The sequence below is a fragment of the Apodemus sylvaticus genome, chromosome 9, assembly GCF_947179515.1.
Source record: "Apodemus sylvaticus chromosome 9, mApoSyl1.1, whole genome shotgun sequence".
In the NCBI taxonomy this organism is placed as follows: Eukaryota; Metazoa; Chordata; class Mammalia; order Rodentia; family Muridae; genus Apodemus; species Apodemus sylvaticus.
This window is the reverse complement of record NC_067480.1, coordinates 34,514,740-34,531,091: the sequence shown is the minus strand read 5'-3', so window position 1 is coordinate 34,531,091 and position 16,352 is coordinate 34,514,740. Positions and strand designations below refer to the sequence as shown.

General features: G+C 43.8%; 2 protein-coding genes across 3 annotated transcripts in view; both read left to right on the top strand.

The window, feature by feature from the left end:
- The first annotated feature begins 1,112 nt into the window (after positions 1-1,112).
- Acsl3 (acyl-CoA synthetase long chain family member 3) overlaps positions 1,113-16,352 on the top strand; it is a 46,274-nt gene continuing 31,034 nt past the window's right edge. The window contains exon 1 of one of the 2 annotated variants that reach the window (XM_052193098.1): positions 1,113-1,202. The gene's annotated coding sequence lies outside the window, so the exon portion shown is untranslated. Of the gene's footprint in view, positions 1,203-6,156; positions 6,233-16,352 lie in introns of those variants that run through there. The other variant, XM_052193099.1, reaches the window with a different exon arrangement.
- LOC127692601 (U3 small nucleolar RNA-associated protein 14 homolog B-like) lies at positions 6,154-13,834 on the top strand. Its single transcript, XM_052193097.1, has 2 exons — positions 6,154-6,232; positions 7,229-13,834. The coding sequence occupies exon 2, from the start codon at positions 7,366-7,368 to the stop codon at positions 9,637-9,639; it is 2,274 nt and encodes a 757-aa protein (XP_052049057.1). The 5' UTR covers positions 6,154-6,232; positions 7,229-7,365; the 3' UTR covers positions 9,640-13,834.

Here is a 16,352-nt window from a genome sequence, read left to right as displayed (position 1 = left end):
TTGTCTTAGGAAGTGAGCCTCTCTCTGCCTTAGCTTGAGGCTAGCACAGCAACTCGACCTTTCCCCTACTTAAAGAAAAGTTCACAGACCAACTAAATAATAGGTTGGGTTAAGAAAAAAAAAAAAACAACTCTGCTACGAACAGTCTCTTTCTAATATTACACTGCAGTGACTGATTCAGTCATTTGTGTTTTTTGAATGTGTGTGTGTGGGGGGGAGGCAGTTGTAAAATAAATGCCTATACCCTGGTGTAGTGTCCAAGAGGATGTGTACAATGGCGAACTAAACACACACATATTTCTCGTTCATAAAGATTATTTTTGAGTAAAGTTTCATCCTTTGGAAACATGAACGTGGGTGTGCGAAGGAGTAAACGGGATACACGTTGCATTAAATGAAGCCCACGCAAAAGAAATAATACAGGACATGCTTTGAGCTTTTGAGCCTTTTCCCCTCCACGAGTATTTCCAAATGTCATTTTTTTCCTTGCAAGATTTGGTAGAAATTAATTTTCAAAGTAGGATAACGAATCCAGTCCAGAGAAGAATGGGGGGAAAAAGAACCAAGCGGGCTATTTCTTGCTTTATATTGGGATTTATGCATCGCGGCAGCGAAGGCGGGTTTTGCAGTTCTCAGCCGGGGCACCCTGCCTGGACGGCGCCTCTCGTCCTCCCGCGCAACGCCCCCACCCCGGCTCCCCTCTGCAGCTGCAGTGGCTGCTGGTCGGTCCCGCCGCTCCCCTCCCCAGGGGTTCCATCCTAGCCTAGCGAGGGCCCCAGCCGGGTCCAGCCGGCGGCGGCTCCGAAGAATGACCCATAGTAACCTCGCCCCGCCCCCGCCGCCAGCACCGCGCTCCCCAGGCCGGCATTTGATAGGCCGAGCCCCGCACGCGCCACCGCCCGCGGGCCAATGGGCGGCGGTCTCTTTGCATATGCAACGAGCGCCAGCCCAGGGTGCGCGTCCCGGACTGCGGCTCAACAGACGCTGCTCAGCCGGCGCTGGGGAACGTCGCTGCGGTTGTGACCGCGGCCGCGGGCTCGGACCGGAGGCGGCGGCAGAGCGGGAGGCTGAGCCGGCGGCTGGCGGTCGTCCCCGTCTTGCAGGGCGGCCCCAGCAGCTGCATCAGGATCCTGAGGAGGTGGCGCTGGGCGGGAAACAGCAGCTCCGGGGAGCAGCCAGGCCTGCGTGGGTCGGAGTCCGCGGTGAGTGTGCGTGGCGCCCGTTGTGAGGCGATGAGGGTCGCGGGATGGCGGCCAGCCTCGCCCCCCGACTCGGCGTGCATGCGGCTTGCCGGTGCCTGAGGGGACGCCTGGACCGCGGGGTGCCAGGCCGTGGCAGGGGTCGGGGAAGGGGGGGGTGGGAGGAGGGTGAGTGGCGAGTAGGGCGTCCGCGCGGGTTCGGGGAAACCGCCGGCGTGGAGCTGCGGGCGCGGGAGGAAGGATGCACCGCGGCCTCCTCCGCGGGCGCAGGCACGTGGGTGGGGTCGTCCCCGCTCCACACGGCCGCGAGGCGTCCGTGGGAGGAACCAGAGCCCAGTGGGTCTCTGAAAACTGGGGGCGTGGGGCAGAAGCTGCGGGTGCTGGGCGGCGGGACTGGCGTGGGGGACCTCTGGTTTCCCCCTCCTAAGTGCGTTTTAGTCTCACACGAGTCATGGGATGCACAGGCAGCCCCAGGGATCAGATGTGATCGAGTGAAGAGATTTCACAGATGAAGATCCAATCGAATGGTCCATTCTGGTTCTAGAACAGGTATTCCGATCACTTGTACATAGAGCCTAGAAACGGCAGGACAATTTTGGGGAATCCTGTAGAAACTAGAGAGGAGGCGGGTTTGATAACTGCCCAGGACAGAGCTGGCATTTATTGAGTTTTGTTAAAGGCCACACACCAACAACTTTATGCATGGCTATGTTTACATTGTTAGTCTCCCGGGATGGGCACAAATTCTCCTTGTACACAGAGAGAACCAGCACTTAAGCCAGATCTGAGCTAGTAGGAGAAGCTGGAGCCCCAGGAGGGCTTGTCTGAAGAATCCAGAACTTTAGTAGCTTGCCCTCTGTTTGCTGTTCGAATGGTTTCCACCCTGGCTTTGGGTTTCTAGGTTCCTTTGGGCCTTAGGGGTTCTGTAGAGCTGTAGTTTGATTTTTGCTGTTTGTTTTAGGCTGTTTTGTATGCCCACGTTGTCCCTGAGAGTTGTTGAAGGGTGCTGCCGAGTTGCCCCTACAAGTGCATGAAAAGCTTGTAAGTGTTGGGAAGTGCTGGGCCCTGAGAGTGCGCTTTTCTGGTGTCTCCCTGAGCATGCTCACATGTAGTGTTGAAGGCTGATCTTAACTTAGGCTCTGATTCTTCTGTCATAAAGAGTCTTGACTACAGTGTGACCACAGGAGAGGGTCACCTGGATCTTTGGAGTCCAGTTACAGGATTTGTAGTACATTCTGTGAGTCCCTAGATGATCTTGTGAAGAAGGCAGAGAAAGGAGGACACACTGAAGGACATTGTGAGGGGAAGACCACTAGCGCCTTCCTGATTCAGTTAATTGTTCACGAGAGCCTTCTCATTGAGTCATGTCAGGCTTGCTTCTTGGCAGGTGTTAGGAAATGTAACAGGGACAGGTTGTGTCCCTGTGCCTTCAGGCTGGAATTAGACTACATGCCAAAGATCTTGTAGATGAATGGGTGGTTGCAAGCTATGTTACATGCGACAGAGGTGAGTGATTGAAGATTATAACAAGCTTTATGATTTACATGGAAATCCAGGGAGCTGCTTTTAAAAACTGAGATTTTTTTCCTAGATGTCAACATTGTGTTTTGAGGCAGTAATTAAATGTACATAGAACAAAAGCTTCAGAACTTTTTGAGAAAGTATAATTTTTATTTCAACGTTTCTGACCATACTGTCATTTCAGCTCAAGTTGCACAGTATCTGAGATAGGAACATAGCATGCACCCCACCTGCCCGTAGGGTACCTAGAGCTTAAAAGCCTGGAGAACTTGGATTTTAGCCTGATAGTAGTTTAGAAGTAAGAAAATTTTTTAATATGGACTGTAGACTTGAAGGTTTAATTTAGACATCCTGGCCATACCACCCACCCCACCCCCAGCTCAGCCCTCAGTGATAAAACTTTTCTGACTTTCAGTAGGTATTATAATTTTCTAAAGTAGTCATTGTAGCTTATATTTTACTCCATAACCTAACATAAAATTTCAGCTCAAAGATGGCTTTGGTGGCTCACTTTTTATCCCAGCACTTAGGAGGCAGAGGCAGGTTGGTCTTTGAGTTGGGAGGCCAGCCTGGTTTATGTAGTTCCAGGATAGCCAGAACCACATAATGAGACACTGTTTCAAAACAAAACAAAACGCCAAAAACTAAATAAACAACCTTCAGTTTTTAGGAAGCAACAAGGAAAACCATGCATTAATTGGGAAACTGTTAACTACATAAATATTTAGTCAAACACTTATGAAGACAATAAAACTTAATTGTAATACATTTATTGGCTATCAGCTGTATGCAAGTATTGTCCTTTTGTGCATACTGTATAGAAAAAGTTCAAAGATTTGCTTAAGAGGCCCCTGCTTTGATAGTTCATATTAATACTGATTTTTTCATAGCATTGTCATAAGTTAGATAAGCTGAGCCTTTAAAGAGGTGAAATATGATGACCAGAAATTCAAGAAAGTGGAGATGTTAGATGTAAAGCTGTCATGGCATGGTGATAAATCTGGGCAGAGAGATGAAGGTCCTGTTTCAGACCCGGGCAGGCAATTGGAGGACTTGCACTGTACTCTCTAGCTAAGGCTCATTGGGAAAGGACTCGGTATTGGATGTGGGAGAACAAGTTTCTAGGTTTAGAAGTGATCCGTGGGAGTGGCCTTCTCTTTAGGGTGCTGGTTTAGTGTTCAGAAGTATCTAAAACCATGTGCATGTCAGGCTGCCTGTGGAAGCGGAAAGAGGTCCGTGTTGGTACTGAGTAGAAGAGGCAGAGATTGCAAAGGAGATATGAGTTACCTCAGTGTTATTATGACTTATTTTGGCTCATAGTTTCCAAGATGTCATTCTGTTAGTGGGGGAGGGCTTGTTGAAAGAGCATTTCGTATCAAGGTGGCCAGGGAGTATGGAAAGGGGAATATAGGCAGGTTCTAGGGCAAGATAAATCCCTAAGAATATCCCACTAGTGATTTACTTCCTCCAAAGACATCACCTCCTAGAAATGCTGTGCTCAAGGGGTTAGCGAATGGATTCAGGCTAGCTCTCTGTTTTAACTGTCTCTGGAAATGCCTTCACAGACCTTCTCCCCTAACCAGAGGTACACTTTACTAATCTCTAGACATGCATTAATCCAGGCAAGTTGACAGTCAGGAGTAACCATATCAGGACTCTGTAGAGATAGTCGGAAGTAGTCACTGCAGGGGAGGCTGTCAGTACTGTCTAATGCTCCTGTGAGAACTCTTTGACCCGTGTTGTCATGGTAGGATGGGTCAAGCCAGAAGTTTTTTTAATTATAGTTTTGAGGCAGGATCGTTGTATGTAGTCCTGACTGGAGACACTGGTCTTGCTCTCCCTCTCAGAGCCTCCTGCCTCTACCTCTGGAGTGCTGGGATTGAAAGGATGCACTACCATGACCACTGTTGACAAGGCTTGTGCTTTGCAAGGCAAGCCTTCTCTTTGTAGCCCTGGTTGTCCTGTAACAATATATAGACCATTCTGGCCTTGAACTTGGAGATCCACCTGCATCAGTTTCCCGAGCGTGGGAGCAAAGGCTTGTACCACCAACCACTGCCCAGCTCCCTCTCCTGACAGAGGTTTTGATCTTATATTTTTAATGTTGAAGGAAGCTTTGTGGAGAGGGTATTGGAATACGGATGAGCAAGGGCTAAGTACTTAAGTTTCTGGGGCAATGGAAGGCTTGATGCAGTTATAATCAGTACAAAATTCTGGTCGATACTTTTCTTTGAAGGCTCCTTTTTAGCTCTTCATTTTAATTAACATAGCTTTACTTTCTTTGTTTCTAGTTTTCAAATTCTTCAGTATTTTGCATTTTTGTATATCTTAATTTCACAAAAGACCGTAAGGAAAATTTACAAAGACTCTTTTTGCCTTGAGTGGTTTCTTCTAAGTATTAATAGTCATTTTACCAATTCTATGCATTGGTACTTACTTCCTTAGAATTTCCCTGTAAAGTGTAGTACCCCGATTGTGGTTTGATGGACAGAAACATGAGTCTGGAACTTGAGGTGCTTGGGTTTGAATCTTCTTACTGGATGACTGTCCTTTGACAGCTTATTTAACTTTTCTGGGCCTTAGCTTCTTTACTGAATGGTGGTAATACTAGAACCTATTGTTCACTGTAGTTTAAATAAGTGTCTGTAGCATTGTCAATAAACATGAGCCAAGTGCCAATTTACTTTTTAGAGAATGTAGAAAGTTTTTCATATTTTACTGTGTCCCGTCCCCCCCCCCCCCCCCCCCCCCCCCCGGTTTTTCAAGACAGGGCCTCTGTGTAGCCCTGAATGTTCTACAGTGTACTCTGTAGACCATGCTGGCCTCAAACTCAACAGAGATCTCCCAGTCTCTGCCTCCTGAGTGCTAGGATTAAAGGTGTGCTTCAGCTTTGCCTGGCTTTACCTTCTCTCGTGGAGTAGTATCATTAGATTTCTATACAGTCCCACTTTAAGGAAGATGCTTAAGTGTGCTTGTGTGCACATTGGAGCCCTTGAGTCCATCTGAGTGCATGTCACAATGCACACACAGGTGAAGGTCAGAGGACAGCATTGGAATTGGTTCTTTCCTGCCAATGGGTTCTGGTTATTGAACTCAGTTCACCAGACTTCAGTGGCAAGCCTTTACTTGCTGAGCCATCTTACCCACCACATCCTTTCATTTTGTTCTGTTTTACTTAATATTAGATTAGTTATCTGAGACTTGGGCTTTAGATTGCTTGGTAAATTGAATTTCTACATGTTAGCACACTGAAAGCAGACTGACACTGTAGCTTTCTCATTCAGATAACGGCATCTACTTGTTATTTACAAGGCTATGTCATGACACAAATTAAGGTGGCATTTTTTTGTTTTTTTGAAACAGGGTCTTAATGTTTACTCCAAGCTGGCCTTGAACCTGCTGTGAGGCTCAGGTTGGCTTTGAACTTGAGATCCATCTCCCTTAGCCTCCTGAGTGGTATATCATCAACTTTGGGTTGCTGAGTGGATTGCCATCCGTGTATATAAAACTTGGTATGTAAAGTGGAGTCAGTCACTTATTTCTCAGACTTTTTTTTTCTTATGGTGGGATGGGGCAGGCTTTTTTATTTTTTTATTTTTTTATTTTTTATTGATTTATTTTTCTTTTTAATGTAACTTCATGCTTTTTTGTTGTTTTGGTTTTTTATTTTTGTTTTGTTTTTTTCCTTTATGTAACCCCATGCTAGCCTTGATTTTTAAAATCCCCCAGTCTCCCAGGTGCTGGGATTATTTATAGACATGCAATACTGAGCCTGTCACTTAGCTTTTCATTTCAGTTTTTGTAACAATTTAAATTCTTACCTCACAGAGTTATGTGGACCAAGGAAGCAAACAGATGGTTTAGGAGGACACAGCTATGTGCCTCTCTCATTGCCCCTCTGCCTTTCTCTGTTTGATTTTCTATTTTCCTGTATTCTCTCTTTCTTATTCTTCTATCTCTGTTTTTGTATTAAACAGGAACAAGCATTCTGAATTTGATAGGTTAACAAATTTACATTAAGGTTCAGCTGTTAAGGACTAAGGGGATTAGAGTATATCCTTTGGAGGCGTAGAACAGAGGCTTGAGGCAGATCCAGTCAAGAACCTCATATCAACTCAGAAAGTAATTGTTGCATGGATTAAAGTTTCCTGGGGTATAGCAAGTGGAGAAGATGGGGGTGGTCTTTTCACTTGTTACACACAGGGAGTGTTTTTAGAAGCTTGTCTTGAGTTGCTTGCCATGATGCTATGCCTACAATCATTTGGGCTTCCTGTTGCACTTAATTTCCTGTCCAATCTCTTGTATCTTATGATTCTTCTCACCTCCCTTTCCTTTGCTTTGGCTTGAGATTTTGTTACCTGTGTCATAATTTTCAAGTGACAGACACGCAGACAGATTTTTGTAGCCTAGGCTGGCCTTGTATATCACCATCCTGGCTGGCTTGTACATTTTATTTGTTGACTACATGGAAATTACTGGGGTATTTATCTGGGTCTTTTCTTCTTTAGACATCTCAATAAATAAGATTCTCAGAAAACATCTATGTCAGAGACAGTGGGCAGTAAATAGATGAAGCCAAAGATGAGTGAGACCAGATGATGCTTCAAGAGCTTACAGGCCCTGTGGGAGGAAGCAGGCTGCTACCATGAACATGGCCACGAGTGTGGCAGACCTTCTGGCTTTGAGCCAGCAGGAAGAACTAGTGGATTTGCCAGACAACTACCCATTGAGTACAAGTGACGATGAGGGGGACAGTGATGGAGAACGGAAGTGTCAAAAGCTCCTGGAAGCAGTCAGTTCCCTTGGTAGAAAGAATAAATGGAAGTTGGCAGAGAGATCTGAGGCTAGTCTGATGGTGTCAGAGTTCAATGTCACTTCGGAAGGATCAGGTGAAAAGCTGGTCCTTTCCGATTTGCTTGGGTCTGCTACAGCATTATCTTCATTGGCTGCTGTGAAGAAACAGTTGCATAGAGTCAAGTCAAAGACTCTGACCATACCCCTTAACAAAGAAGAGGCTGACCGGACCTTCAGGGAAGCAGCATTCAGCAAAACCTCACAAATGCTCTCCAGGTGGGATCCTGTCGTTCTGAAGAACCGGCAGGCAGAGCAGCTGGTTTTTCCCATGGAGAAGGAGCATCCAGCTGTTGCTCCTATTGAACATGTGTTCACTGGCTGGAAGGCAAGAACCCCCCTGGAACAAGAAGTTTTTAACCTTCTTCATAAGAACAAGCAGTTAGTAACAGACCCTTTATTGACCCCTGTGGAAAAAGCCTCAGTCAGAGCCATGAGCCTGGAAGAAGCCAAGATACGCCGAGCAGAGCTTCAGAGGACGCGAGCTCTGCAGTCCTATTATGAGGCTAGAGCTCGAAGAGAGAAGAGAATCAAGAGTAAAAAGTATCACAGAGTTCTAAAGAAGGGAAAGGCCAAGAAAGCCTTAAAAGAGTTTGATCAGCTGTGGAAGGACTGCCCAAGTGCTGCATTGCAAGAACTGGAAACCATGGAAAAGGCCAGAATGACAGAGCGGATGAGCCTAAAGCACCAGGGCAGTGGGAAGTGGGCAGCGTCAAAGGCAATCATGGCCAAGTATGACCGGGAGGCTCGGAAAGCTATGCAAGAGCAATTGGCTAAGAACAGAGAACTGACGCAGAAACTCCAGGCAGTTCCAGAGAGTGAGGAAGAGGACGGATGCACAGAAGAGGGAACAGTCCCTGTCCCAGATGGACTGGATGACCTACAGATGAATGCAGATGGCGTAAATCCCTGGATGCTTAGCTGCAACAGCAGTGCGAAAAGGCGTGAGAGCAAGACAGACCCTGAACAGTTGCCCGAATTTGTGGTCCCTGCCTCTTCTGAGAGTGCCTCTTCTGAGAGTGCGGGAGATGAAAGACCAGCTGCAGAACTAGTGTTGAAAGAAAGATCCTTTCAAGAAAGAATTGACCCCAACAATGCTAATCCAGTGGGTGGCCAAGAAACAGAAGACTCTAATAACCAGGAGGTATTATCTGAATCGAGAGTAGAGAAACTGAGCAAGGAAAGTCATCAATCTGAGAATCAAAAAGTGGGTTCAGAGGAAACTGTTCTCCATATCCATAGAGAGGCCGTTGCCTCAGAGAAGTTCTTGGTGCTTCAAAGGTTAGAGAGAGCACATGTTCTGGAACAAGGGAAGTTGGGCAAAGAGGAACATTATCCAAAAAAGGGGCTTTCCAGACCTTTGTTGAAAGGGGAGTGGAAGGAGATGAACCCACCTGCCAACCTTAATGCCTCTGGAAGGAAGAAAAAGAAGGAACAAATGCTAGATCTACAAACCCTCCTAACTATTCCATCTCCTTCTGTGAAGTCTTTGGCAGTGCCCACAGTACAGGAGTTGGAAGATGAAGCGGAGACAGCTCACAAGCAGCTAATAAAGGAAGCTTTTGCTGGGGATGATGTCATAAGAGAGTTCTTAAAAGAGAAAAGGGAAGCTATAGAGGCAAATAAACCAAAGGACTTGGACCTGTCATTGCCTGGATGGGGTGAGTGGGCTGGTATGGGCCTGAAGCCCAGTGCCAAGAAAAGACGACGTTTTCTTATTAAAGCTTCTGAAAGTTCTCCAAGACAAGACAAGAATTTGCCAAATGTGATTATCAGTGAGAAGCGCAACATCCATGCAGCTGCTCATCAGGTGCGGGCGGTTCCTTACCCGTTCACCCACCACCAGCAGTTTGAAAGGACTATGCAGAACCCTATTGGGTACATGTGGAACACCCAGAGGGCCTTCCAAAAGCTGACAGTACCCAAGGTTAGAACCAAACTAGGCCATATCATTAAACCCATAAAAGCAGAAAATGTAGGGTACCCCTCCTCAAGATCTGACCTCTCTATCCTACAGAGCAATCGGAAAAAACAGCAAAAACAACTGAAGAAAAGTTCTGCAGATTGAGCTGCCAGTGGAGTAGCATCTTTGTTTCTGGGGCTAGGAACCTCTAGTGTTTCTCTTGATTGCATCATCGTGCTTCAGGGACATTTCCTAAATCGACAGACTACTGTGTACTAAAGCCACATTGTAGAGATAAGGCATTTTTATCTAGTAAAGAGTTTATATTCCATTTTGAGATGATAAACTTAGAAATGATTCATTCATGGGAAACAATGTAGAGTACCTATATTGGTACCAATCCTAGGCTTAGAGAGGGATGAGTTATCAGAAAAGTTCAGGTTGGGATTGGGTAGAGGAAGCATGGGCAGCAAAAAATGCTCAATTAGTTTAGATATTAAGTTAAACCCTGATATAGTGGCTCATATGTAATCAGCATTCTGAGAGTATTCTGATCATTTAGTTGAGGCCACAGAATAAGAACTTTGCTCAGAAAAACAAAGCAAGCCCAAAAGGATTTTAGGAAGTGTTAACAGGCAGAAGGAATAAATATAGACTTGGAGAAGACAGACAATGAAGAGGTGAATTTAAGAAGAAAGTGTGGCACGGCACTACTAAGGTTATAGTCTGCCATACACGGATAGCTTTCCTGAGCTTTCCTGATGTAGAATGGTTAGTCTTTTCTACCTGATATGGGGAACCTGACCCCAATCTACCTGAGGAATGTCATATAATCCTTGGATGAAATTACATTTCCTGGAATGTCTTTCCATGCAAATGAGGTATCCCCTGAACTTTAAACCTCAGCTAATGAAACTTCACCTTGCGAAGAACCCCTTCCTACTCTCCAGGATTAATATATATAGCCCTTGATTCACCCAGGCGCAGAAGCTGTTTCATTGACTACTGTCTAAGAGACCTGTTTTCTAAAAGTTGTGACACTGATATCTTCAGAGACTGCCTTCTCCCAGCATTCCCTGCCAGACCTCATCCTGCTGACCCACCAGGTCTGCACTTCAGCTTCATCTTTTTCTGCCTGGTGTGTAAAGAGTTGGAGCGCAGAGCTCAGCTGCAGTCCGTCCTTCCCTACTGGCATACGTGGGATTCAGCCTCGCCACATCCTTTCTTCCCCTTGGTGTCCAACAGGCCCTGGACTTCCCAAGGGAAGAAGTGGAAAGACGGAAGCACAAAGTGTGAAAAATCAGTTATGGAGGGCCTTAAATGTGTTGTGTTGCAGAGAAAATTAGAATTATTCTTTTCATCTCTTTTCTCTTAGGCAAAGTAGAGGAAATAAGACTTGGATAGGGGATGGTTCTGACATTTGTGTTAAAGGAGTGAGTGCCAAGCTGGCAGCATGTATGCAGGATGTATTTTATAAGCTTCGGGGCAAGAGTTGAAAATGTCAGCTTTAGAAGTTAGGGTGAGCATGGCCAGGAGAGCTGCATGACAGGAAGTAGAATAATCAGCTGGCAAGAGTTCTGTGGAGAATAAGGGAGGAAAGGGGATTTTATTGGATGCCTTGAAGTTTGAGCAGGGTTTTGGACCTGGGAGGATTTAGCTGTCTTTTTTTTTTTTATTATTATTATTATTATTCTTGGAAAGATGGAAGGATATATTTAAGTGGGACGGAAAGAATTCAGGTTTTAGAAAATTGTATATTTTTAAAAAGTAAAGCCATGCATGGTGGAACACCCCTGCAATCCCAGCACTTGGGAGCAGGCAGAAGCAGGATAGCTGAAAGTTAAAAGCCAGGAAGGGTCTCCATAGTTCAGGGTTTAAGTAAGAATCAGAGGAGCGGTGTTGAGGTAGGTAGATGATGGCTAGATGTGGAGTGAGAGGGTGGTAAAGTTGACTCCTTGGATATGGATTCTTGGATATGGATTTAGAAGAAACTCAGGTTTTATAGTAATTGGTGCTCAAGATTTTTATCCAGAATGTGGCTGCCAGATATTCCATCTGTGAGTCAGTAGGAGGAGGACTTTGAGGTACTCAGAGGCCATTATAACTATTCATTTTAAAAATGTTTTCTACTGGTAGGAATCTTGTTCTAGGGATCCACACATCAAACTTTGCATTTCTGCCTTTACGTGTTCGGTTTGGGTTTCAGTGAGGTGCTTTTGGTGAACATAGTGTCTACCATAAAGGAATACATTCTATGGCAAAATTGAGTAGGGCAAATCTGTCAAAAGAGGCTTTAAATTTAGGATCACAGGGCTTCCTAAGCTTATAAAATAGATGTGCGCATATATGCTAACAAATAAACTTGGCCTCAGGAAATCTAGGCAATTATAGTCTATTCTGCCTCCCCAGTAATCCCTGTAATTAATACTTTTTTCCTATGGCACTGGGATAGAACTCACAGACCTTATGTATTCTATTCATGATCTCTTTCAACAAGTTATATCTGCAGCCGCCTCCCCACACTTAGAACTGTGCCCCTACCAGGGGAGTTTTTTTTCTTTTTTGTTTTAAATACAATGTCTTTTTAAGTTGCCAGGCTAGAAATCGACATTTAGTTAGGTAGTCCTTGAACTTAGACTTTTAAAACCTGAGTAGGCAGGTTTATAGGCATGAATTACTGCTCAACAATTCAATATAGCATTTCAGTGCCTGCCTGCACATGTCCAACCACCTACCCACCCACAAGATGTATGTTTCATCAGGTTCTGTGATATGGCCACTAGGGATGAGTAATGAGTAACAGACACTTCTTCATACATAGATAAGATGAGCAGTAAGCAGTTTTATAAACAGTTAATTACAGGCACAATAGGTACTGCTAAGGCAAGTGGTGCTGGACAAATCCAGGAGGAGAGGGGTAATAGGGAGGTAGGGGGACGTGGAGCAGGCTAGGCCAGACTTAGATCAGTTGGGATGAGGTGGAGATCTGACATGGGGAGCACTACACAAGGCCCAGAAGGTGAGTACTCTCTGTGGAGACTCTTAGATAAAACTGGACCTAAAGTATCAGATCAGAGAAAGGTAAAAGGTAAAAATCCTCTCAAAGGCTATGAACTGGGGTGGGTAAATTAGGGAACTTGCAGATTGTGCTGTGCCAACTGATCAGTGGTATCTCAAGTCAGTTTGTCTTGGTCTCATCACTACAAAAAGATAAGTTTTATTACTACAAGACATGGAAAGAGTTAACAGTTATCTTGTTATAATTATATATTAGGAATGTTACGATTTACCAAAGTTAGTTTGGGGCAAAGTATCTATAAAAATGTAACTAGTATGCCCAATTATAATTTATTTTAATATATTAAGTTCAGTAATCTTTTTAGTCAGATTATATAACATAATTCTATAGAGTTGTTTTCTTGTCATAAAGTTCTCCAGGCTGTCTTCAAACTCACAATTTCAAAGTCGGCCTACCTGTGCCACCATGCCTGGTTTAAGTTGTATGTTTGTTTTGAGTAAGGTCCCACTGTGTAGCCCTGGTTTGCCTAAACTTGCTGTGTAGACTAGCCTGTATTTGAACTTGTAGCTATTCTTCTACTTCAGCCCTCCCCAAACCCCTGCCCCCTCCCTCCCTCCTTCTTCTTCCCTTTCCTTCCCTCTCTCCCTCCTTCCCTTCCTTTCTTATGAAAAGGTCTCTGGAACCCTGGGTGTCCTGGAACTTGTTATAGACCAGGCTAGCCTGGAGTTGACAGATTCTCTTCCCTCTCTACCTCTATGCTGGGATCATCATAATCCATGTTTTAGGTTGTATGTTGGGAACAGATAAATTTCAAGTTAGTGTTTGGATTCTCCAGGCTCTGTTTAGTTTGTTTAAAAAAATTATATACTGGCTCAGTGGTTTATGATTTTTAGATTGTAAAATTGGTGCCTGTATGAATGTGTGGAAATAATTTGTTCACATTTTCTTATGAGTCTCCTTGATTATAACAGTATATGTTCTGTATGAAAAGTAGAAAATATGTAAGAACATAAAGTTAACAAATTTAGAAATCAGTTCTAATTTTGCATCCAAAATATGGCCACTGCTGATATTTTTTGTTTGTTTGTTAACAAGTGAAACTACATTATGTGTACTCAGTATTCAGCCTGTTTTCTTGTTAGTATGTCATAAGTAATTACAGTGTTAACAGATGTTTTAAATATTTGTGGTGGCTATATAATAATCTAGTGAATGTACGTGTCACAGTATGTTTGATATTTCCCAGTTATTGTGTATTTGCCTATTTCCTTTTGAATGCCTGTTACAAGTAACTTTTTAAAGATTCTTAGAAGTGAAGCATTGGATAAAGGCTATGAATAAGTTGAGTGCTCTTAATAAAAATTGTAAACTTGCTTTCTAAGTGGTGCTTCATTCTTGTGCCCTTATCATTAGGGGTGACATTTTACTAGTGCTTGCATTATGGACCCAAAGCTAGGAGACACATTTATCTATCTATATATTCTCCACCCCCCCCCCCCCCAATATATAAAATGTAGAGTACACTGTAGCTGTCTTCAGGCACACCAGAAGAGGGGGTATCAGGTCTCATTTCAGATGGTTGTGAGCCACCATGTGGTTGCTGGGAATTGAACTCAGGACCTTCAGAAGAGCAGGCAGTGCTCTTGACCACTGAGCCATCTCTCCAGCCCTTGGAAGACACATTCATTTCGGTATTTATTTATTTATGAATGAGACAGGGTCTCTCAATTATATAAATAGCACTGGCTGCCGAACTTATGTAGATCAGACTAGTCTTGAACTCACAGAGCTCCATCTGCTATCCTGTTTTGTGTGTATAAAAACCAAAATGACTGTCCAAAGAACTTAGTTTTAGCCTCTTGAATATTTTGGTAAACTGGTTTGGTTAAACCAGACTCAGTGAAGTTCTGACTTAAACAATCACTATACTTATCCATTACCTATATTCTACTGAAAGATTTAAAGAACAGGACTAGTTAGATGACAGCATAACCCCTCAATGATTTACTGTTTGTTGAGTAAGTTGATAGAAATGCCAGCTAACCAGATTTTATATTATATCTCCTTGTTTGTTTGGGGAGTTCCAGCCTGTTTTTCAGAAGCAAAGGCATAAAATTCCTTATATTTTCTGTGACTTCTTTTACTTTTGGAAATAAATTCATAAAGCAGCAAAAACAAAGGAATACTACAAATACTGATTCAATACATGCTATGTAATGTTTTCTGTGTTGCTTGGGCTAAGTGTTTCAGAGATGAGTCATTAATGTGCCCACCTCTTTGAAGTGTAGGTGGAAACCAGCAAAACCCATAGAGCTTTATTTAAAGCACTGGGTTCTTAGAGAAAAGACCCCAAGCACCTGCCAGAAGACTTCATAAAGAGGTGACATCAAGAGTTGGAGTTTTGACAATTGGAGCTGTGTAAAAGCACTGGGGGGAGGGTAGGGGAAAGTAGTGAGATTTGTAACTCCTCAGTCGCTATGGCTGTTACACTGTCTTGTGTGGGGTATCTGTCAGCAACCCCTCCTGAGTACTGGGCCCCTATGGGGTGTGCATCCCGGCAATGAGCAGCATGCCCAGTTCTCAACAGATGCTTGACCATTAGCTAATAATTTATGGAGTTAAAATATTTTTTCAGCCTAATGGCATGAATCTATGTACACACAGAAGATAATGCTACTTTTAGAGTGACGGCAGTAAGCAACAAAACAATTCTGCATTCTCTAAAAACAAATAGGCTCACATTTATTGGCAACAGTACCGAGACACTTAAAAAATCTCACAACAGTGAACAACAGGTTCTGTTATCACAACCATTCAGTAAAGGCCTAGAAAAGTTAAATAACCTGTTGAAGAACAGTCATCCAGTAAGAGGATTCCAACTCAAGCACCCCTAGTTCCAGACTCATTTGACTGTTCATCAAACCACAGTGGGCAGGATAGGGTTGCTACACTTTAACAGGGAAATTCTTCCAAGAAGCAGGCACTAATGCACAGAATTGGCAAAATGACTACTAGTACTTAACAAAGAAGAAACCACTCAAGGCAAAGGGTCTTTCTTTGGGAAATTTCCCTTCAGGCTTTTGTGAAATAATTAAGGTATACACAAATGGAAAAAACTAAAGGTTTTGAAACTAGAAACAAAGAAAAATAAAGCTATGTTAATTAAAGATTGCTAAAATGGAGCCTTCAAGGAAAAGTACCAGAATTTTGTACTGCTTATTAAAAGTACCAGAACTGATTATAAAGGCAAAAGTACCAACTCTTTCTATGCTCCAGCAGCTCACTCAGATTAAGTTTAACTATTTCCCATTCATAATCTAACACCCTCTCTACTAACCCTCCCTTCAAAGTTTGAGGTCAAAACCTCTGTTAAGGTGGCCCAGGTGTTTAAGGTGGCCAGGTGGTACTGATGCACACCTTTAATCTCAGCACTTGGGAGGCTGAGGCAGGTAGATCCCAGGGTTCAAAGTCAAGCCGGGCTTCACAGAGAATCCTTGTCTCAAATCCAACCAAACCAATCCCTACCTTCTCATTATCTAATTGAAAATAAATGAGTAGAGAAGATAGCTCTTTGAAGGAGAGAGTGAATAAAAGGATGTCCTTGTGCTTAAGTGGTAGTGCTGTTAAATCATGAGGTTTACCAGAAGGTGCTGGCAGTAGAAGCGGGCAGAAGAGATTTCAAAGGAAGCCTTGGGTAGGAATCCACTGAAGGATGTGGTAGAAGAGGGACTATTACAGATTGGAGGCACACGGAGGTACTACGGCAGCAGAGGGATCACGTATGGAAGAGTTGGCAACTCCTGGTAAAGGTGGACATGTGTCCGACTGGGCAGCTAGTGATGACCTATCCTGCTGTTGT